The sequence below is a fragment of the Nicotiana attenuata genome, chromosome 3 (genome assembly GCF_001879085.1).
Source record: "Nicotiana attenuata strain UT chromosome 3, NIATTr2, whole genome shotgun sequence".
NCBI classification, from domain to species: domain Eukaryota; kingdom Viridiplantae; phylum Streptophyta; class Magnoliopsida; order Solanales; family Solanaceae; genus Nicotiana; species Nicotiana attenuata.
The window spans coordinates 45,879,869-45,887,006 of NC_031991.1; the positions used below are offsets into that span (position 1 = coordinate 45,879,869).

The 7,138-nt window shown below is 38.8% G+C and overlaps 1 protein-coding gene across 1 annotated transcript; it reads left to right on the forward strand.

Annotated features, from left to right (window-relative positions):
• On the forward strand, positions 1,182-6,227 carry LOC109223656. Its single transcript, XM_019388048.1, has 4 exons — positions 1,182-1,462; positions 1,570-1,802; positions 3,091-3,185; positions 4,135-6,227. The coding sequence occupies exons 2-4, from the start codon at positions 1,580-1,582 to the stop codon at positions 5,929-5,931; spliced, it is 2,115 nt and encodes a 704-aa protein (XP_019243593.1). The 5' UTR covers positions 1,182-1,462; positions 1,570-1,579; the 3' UTR covers positions 5,932-6,227.

Sequence of the window (7,138 nt, forward strand, 5' to 3'; positions counted from 1 at the left end):
TGAACCTTGACCTATCATGTTCGAGTCTCAATTAGTCATACAAAAGGGCAAGCCCAATTTTGACCGTATACAACCATCATAACAAGATTGACAGAAAAATACCAGTGCTTCACGTTTTTGAAACCAGCAATAAACTAGATCAGAGAACATGAACGACATACCACCGGAAAAACGAAGTCAGCAGAAAAATTGAGTCCCTATCCTTTGTGATTATCCCCTTTTTCTTCTCGAAATTCTCGCTCTTGAATCATTCAAAGACCAGATCTAAAAAGAAAGATGCTAGAAGAAATGCTTTAGCCGATCGTCTTCTCCTATGGTATTATCGAAAAAGATCCAAATCCCAATTTACACAACAGAGAAATTACCAAAAAGACAAAATTGTTTTGAATTTTTTTTTCTTCTGAATTCTTAATTTCAAGCCTTTTAACAGAGACCCATGTCACTGAATTCGGGAAACCAAATCACTTTGTGAATTACAAAGTTGAGAACTTTATTAATAAGAGGAAAAAAAAGAAGAAAGTGACAAAAAATAATTCTACTAAACAAGTGTCTTTGAATCTGAATTTGATGAGTATCTATTGAATTATTCCTATCCTGATACTGAAACAGAAGTTGGACGGAGGATGGGATGAAAGAGAGAAGAGAGTGAAAGAGGTGTAGCTGGACCTAAGGGAGGGGTGACGGAAGAAACAAGGGTTCTTTTGCTTTTTTTTCTTTTTTCTTTATTGTCCTTTTTTTTTCTTTTATAAAACTAGTCAAAAAAATTGCAAGTTATGCGCCTAATACCAGTGATGTGCATGCATTATTGCCATGTCATCTACACATCCTCCACATAGGCATGGTATACGGTCTGTTTATTAGTTAAGGGAATCATGAGTTCGAATATTCAAATGGAAAAGTTTAAAGTTAATGTATCGGCTTTCAAATGACCTACAAATCTAAGTGACCGGGAAGCCATTCCGCAAAAAAAAAAAACTACCTTCCATAATAATGTGCAAGTGAGGGGTATCAATGTAACTTCAAATTAACCAAAACCCTAATCGGGCACGCTGGATGGAGCTCCACGAATAGTGTCTCAGCTTAAGCGCGAACGCCACGTGGATAGGCTCATCGTTGCTGACGTGTAAATGTAACCGTAGCCTCCCTATTTATGCTCTTCATTCTCATCCATTTCCACTCAGTACCCCACTCTTTTCTTTTTCAATCTAAATCCACAAATCCATTCATACAGTTTAAATTCACACATCATTTTCCAGTTCATTGATCTAGGGTTTCAGCACTACGCTATTGTGTGTTTCTATTGACTATTTGAGGATCGGATTCTCTATTTTCTCTATCCTCTCTTGGCTCGAGATCCGAGCCAAGAACAGAGGATTTTGTTCGTTATCCGGAGCTTTGCAAGTGGCTGGTTAGGGTTTCGAATCGCTCGCTCTCTTCACTGTTTCCACTGCAGTGCAGAGAGGTAAAAACTCGGACAGAAAAGAAAGAAATACTGAGTTATTACGTGATTTTTAACCGTTCAGAGCGGCGCCGTTTTGTAACTGTATCTTGATTGTTTGATGTGTGCAGGTTTTGTGAAATGGCGTCGAATGAGGGATTTCTGACTGAAGAACAGAGGGAGAGGTTGAATGTTGCACCTCCGAACGCTGACGTTTTGTCATCTTCTCCCAAGTCTTCGTCAGTTCTCTTGTCGGAACATTGCGTGAAGGCACCACCAGGCTGTGGAAAGGCATCCACGGCTGGAACTGCTGTGAGACACGTACGACGTACACACTCAGGGAAACACATCCGTGTTAGGAAGGGTGAGTATTACTTTTTGGCTGAATCATGACGATATTCCACGGCTGGTGCTTCCTATTGAGCTTAAGACTGAAATAAGTTGTATTGTTTAAGTGATTCTAATTCACTGTAAGTAACTGAATGACGAATGATGAGTGAAATTGTAAATCCCTTTCCGAAGGGAGGAATTGAGCTAATGTGAACTTATTTCACGTTTTATGTGGATTAATATTGACCAAAAAAAAAACGGAAAAGAAGAAGAAGAAATGCTGTAGCACAGGAATGAATATAATGCGACAGTACTATCTCATGTTAATTTGGTGCAAGAGTTCCGGTAAGCGCATATATATAGTACACAATATCAAGAATTGAGAATTGAGTAGGTTAAGTCTTTCCTCTTCAAATAATCCTTCACTGGCGAGTAGTTGTTGGTACTGTTTTATTTATTGTATTAGAGTGTCTTGATATCCTTGTGAACCAGGTGTATGGGTACTTCGATGTCAATACACTGCTTTTGGGCTGCATACAGTTTTTGTGACTTTGTCTATGCAAATTTACACACGTTTAAGAGGATATAGTTGTTATAGCTTACATTTGGTGTTCCCTGAACACTGTTTTCAGGAAAAAGTATTTGGTTGTTTTGTTTGCATGTTGGTAGTTTCTTAAGATCAGTCTGGACAGCTGTATCAGCATTTGAGCTGCCGATATCCGATAGTCATCGGTAGAGAAAAGTCAGTAGGTAGATCAGCCAACTGTTTTAGGCTGATTAGAATTTGAATTGCTGAAGCACATTATGGAGCATCTAATGATTGATAAAACTAACCCAGTGCTAATATATGCGGGATGCAATCTTGGACAGCTGTATCAGCATTTGAGCTGCGGATATCCGATAGTCATTGGTAGAGAAAAGTCAATAGGTAGATCAGCCAACTGTTTTTGAATTGCTGCTCCACCTGTGGAGCATCCAATGAATGATAAAACTAACCCAGTGCTAATATATGCGGGATGCAATCTTGAGTATCATTTGTCAGGTACATCTGTAGTGTTAATTTGGTTTTGCCTTATAGGATCTTGGGTATGGTTTGTTTATTTTGCCCTTCTGTTAAGTGATGAAGTTACATTTATTAGAGTTAATTGCATCTCCATCATGTTCTTTTGTTTAAAGTTAAAGTGGATCTTGTTTTCTTTTCTTCCTTCTGATGTAGATTTCAGTGTTCTCATTAAAATCATGCAAGCTTGTAAAAGGGTTTTTCCCAATTTCTTTTTCTGCACATATACTGAAGGCTTTCCTGCATTTGATGTTAAAAACAGATGGAGCCGGTGGGAAAGGCACCTGGGGAAAGTTGTTGGAAATTGATGGTGAATCTCACATTGATAGGAATGATCCCAATTATGATAGTGGTGAGGTGAGTCCTACAAAAGCTATACTGGCTGTAGGTGATAAAATAACTTCAGATTTGTTATATTGCATCTTACGTTTTTGAATAACTGATTAAATAAACTCATTTTTTGGCATAAACTCTTTTTTTTTTTTTTTTTGGCAATGTTACATTGTACAGTTAATGTCCCCTTCAGGTTCAAAAGATTTAGTGCCTGCACTACACAATTGTGGATTAGAATGGAGAAAAAGAAATTTAAAGAATGATGAACGGAATCATTGGTGAGAAAGAAACAAAAGAATAATGTTTAATCTAACCATAATGATTGTATAGAGAAGAGTCAATGAAGGTTCACGACAATGGTATATTTCTGCAGAAAGCATTGCAGAGTTATCTTCTAAGTTCTCAATTCACCATGATTAATTTCTTTTTCTTTCTTTTCCTGCCAGTTTACATCTGCCTCCTAATTCCTTATGACCTGCACTTTTTGCCCTCTGATTAGTAACATATCAAACAAGTTGTGCATCCTAAGACTCGTCATTCTTTCTTTGAAATAGTCCTAGTCTACAGTTGTCTTCATGGTGTATCTAATCAAATCAATGGTTTTAAGCAGCGGTTATTAACAAACGTTAAAGTTTCCGAGCTGTATTTTAGCTTCTAATCTTAGATACTACAATGACAGATCAAGGGAAGGGATCACACAGAGTACTTATCCTTAAAGGAAATTTTAAATTTTCCATCTGCTAACTCCTTTTACTGAACCAATCGATTCATTTTATATTCTGTTTTACCTATATAATTGGTGGAGTTATCGGTGTTGTGAGAAGTGCATCCGTAATTCTCATGAAGGTTATTATATTAATGTTGTCTTACCTCTCGACTATATCTGAACAGGAACCATATGAGCTTGTTGGAACTGAAGAACAGTAAGGTTATTATATTGATGTTGTCTCACGTATTGACTGTTACTGAACAGGAACCATATGAGCTTGTTTCAACTGCTGTCTCTGATCCATTAGATGATTACAAGAAATCTGTAGTTTCAATTATAGAGGAATACTTTAGCACTGGTGACGTTGAAGTGGCTGCATCTGATCTCAAGGAATTAGGTTCGAGTGAGTATCACCCATATGTTATTAAGAGGCTTGTTTCTATGGCAATGGATAGGCATGATAAGGAGAAGGAAATGGCTTCTGTTCTTCTTTCTGCTCTTTATGCTGATGTTATCAATCCTACCCAGATTAGTCAGGGATTTTTCATGCTTCTGGAGTCTGCTGATGACTTGGGAGTGGACATACCAGATACTGTTGATATCCTTGCGTTATTCATCGCACGGGCTGTGGTTGATGACATTCTTCCACCAGCTTTTATTGCCAGAGCCAGAAAAATGCTCCCAGACTCCTACAAGGGGCGTCAGGTGCTGCAAACTGCTGAGAAGAGCTATCTCTCAGCTCCACACCATGCAGAACTTGTTGAGAGGCGCTGGGGTGGCAGCACCCATTTCACTGTAGAGGAAGTCAAGAAAAGAATTGCTGACCTTTTGAGGGAATATGTTGAGAGTGGAGACACTGCTGAGGCTTGCAGATGCATAAGAAAATTGGAAGTTTCTTTTTTCTATCATGAAGTTGTCAAAAGAGCTTTGGTTTTAGCCATGGAGATGCAGTCTGCTGAGCCACTTATTCTGAAACTTCTAAAGAAGGCTGCCGAAGAGGGTCTTATAAGTTCCAGTCAAATGGTGAAGGGCTTTTCTAGGTTGGCTGAGAGTATTGATGATCTTTGTCTTGATATTCCTTCTGCTAAAATGTTGTTCCAGTCAATTGTTCCTCGGGCAGTCTCTGATGGATGGCTTGATGCATCTTTTCTAAAAGCCTCAGGTGGAGATGGGCAAGCAAATGGTCCAGATGATGAAAACGTGAAGCAGTACAAAAAACAAATTGTTAATATAATCCATGAATACTTTCTCTCGGATGACATTCCAGAGCTAATCCAGAGTCTGGAAGATTTGGGGGCACCCGAGTATAACCCTGTTTTTCTGAAGAAGCTAATCACCCTTGCCATGGACAGAAAAAACAAGGAAAAGGAAATGGCATCTGTTTTGCTTTCTGCACTTCATATTGAGATTTTTTCTACTGAAGACATAGTGAATGGCTTTGTGATGCTGCTGGAATCCGCAGAAGATACTGCACTTGACGTTTTAGATGCTTCCAATGAACTAGCCCTTTTCCTTGCTAGGGCTGTAATAGATGATGTCCTTGCTCCACTGAATATGGAGGAGATAACGAACAGGTTGCCACCAAATTGCAGCAGTGGTGCCGAAACTGTCTGTTTGGCTCAATCACTTTTGTCTGCACGCCATGCTGGAGAAAGGATCCTGAGGTGTTGGGGTGGTGGGACTGGCTGGGCTGTGGAGGATGCAAAGGATAAGATACAGAAACTTCTTGAGGAATTTGAAAGTGGTGGTGTTATCAGTGAAGCTTGCCAATGCATTAGGGATATTGGGATGCCATTCTTCAACCATGAGGTAGTGAAGAAAGCTTTGGTTATGGCAATGGAGAAGAAGAATGATAGGATGCTAGATTTGCTGCAAGAGTGCTTTAACGAGGGGCTTATCACCATCAACCAGATAACTAAAGGCTTTGGGAGGATCAAGGATGGACTTGATGATCTGGCTCTTGACATTCCGAATGCAAAGGATAAATTCACGTTTTATGTGGAGCTCGGCAAAGAAAGAGGCTGGCTGTTACCGACTTTTGGGTTATCTGATGCATCTTAATGAGTGGAGTCATATATATTAAGCTTGTTTCATCTTTGTATGTTGTTCGTTGTTGCCTTATCTAGAAGTAGCTTGCACCCTTTTATTGGGAGTGGAGTGACACTTACTGTCCAATCCCTTCTAATTCCTTTTCTTTCATCTGAAGTTTTTTATATGATGGATATTTGTTGATGTAAAAAATTAGGCCTCTCGTATTCCCCTGCTGTAGCGGTAAACACATACTACATTAGCTTAATCTTTACCGTCTTCCATAACAATGTTACTACAGATCATTTACATAATCTGCTTTCCCTGAATTTTAATCTTGTATGGTCATTTTACATCATTGATTTGCTGCACGATGCCATTAGCGTCTTGATACTTAGAAATAGAAGTCCACTGTATGAGTATTTACAGTTCAAAGAACAAGGTAGCAGCTACTTAATCTAAAAGCTACCGAAGGGATGAGTACCAACAGGTAAAATAATGAGCGCCTTTAGTGCAGGTGCTCTTAATTTCTCCTGTTGAATTTGTTACTGCGCAAGATGTTCACCTCTGGTTTGCTTCTGGAAGTTGCTGAATTATTGGAGAAATAAGAACAGTCTTGGATTATTTGTGCTCACCATCCTAAGGTAATATTTCATTGTCATAATCTGAAGTAAACCTGCTGATGTCCATGTCTCACCTATAGTCTATGCTTGTTTCAGTATTTGGAACAGAGTGAGCGGAAAAGATTCAGATATATGCAGGTTAGGCGATGTTTTCCCTCCCTAAAAGCCTTATCCAGTAGTATCTCATTTCTCAAATGGCTTTCAAGGTATTTAGAAGGCAAAATCGTTTGTTTAGGAATTAAAGAACAAGAGAAAACTGCATGAGAGAACAATGCCTCGTCCTCCGCATTATCAGAAATTCAGAATGAGTTTCACTAGCCTTCTGTGGACTTCTTTTACTCTCAAGTAGGGGTGGCAAACGATCAGGTCGGTTCGGATATGCGACATGTCAAAAAAGGATAATGCAAAAAACGGATAAATTATCCGACCCTAGCCGACCCATATTTAATATGTATTAAAAAATGGGTTAAGCGACGAATAATATAGATATCCATATTGTCCAATATCCATGGCTTTTGAATATGATCACTTTGGGTCAAAATTCCTAGTCTCCCAAAAAATTGATGAACCCCAATTTGAAGCTTTACAAATATAAAAATCAAACCCATTAGCTATCC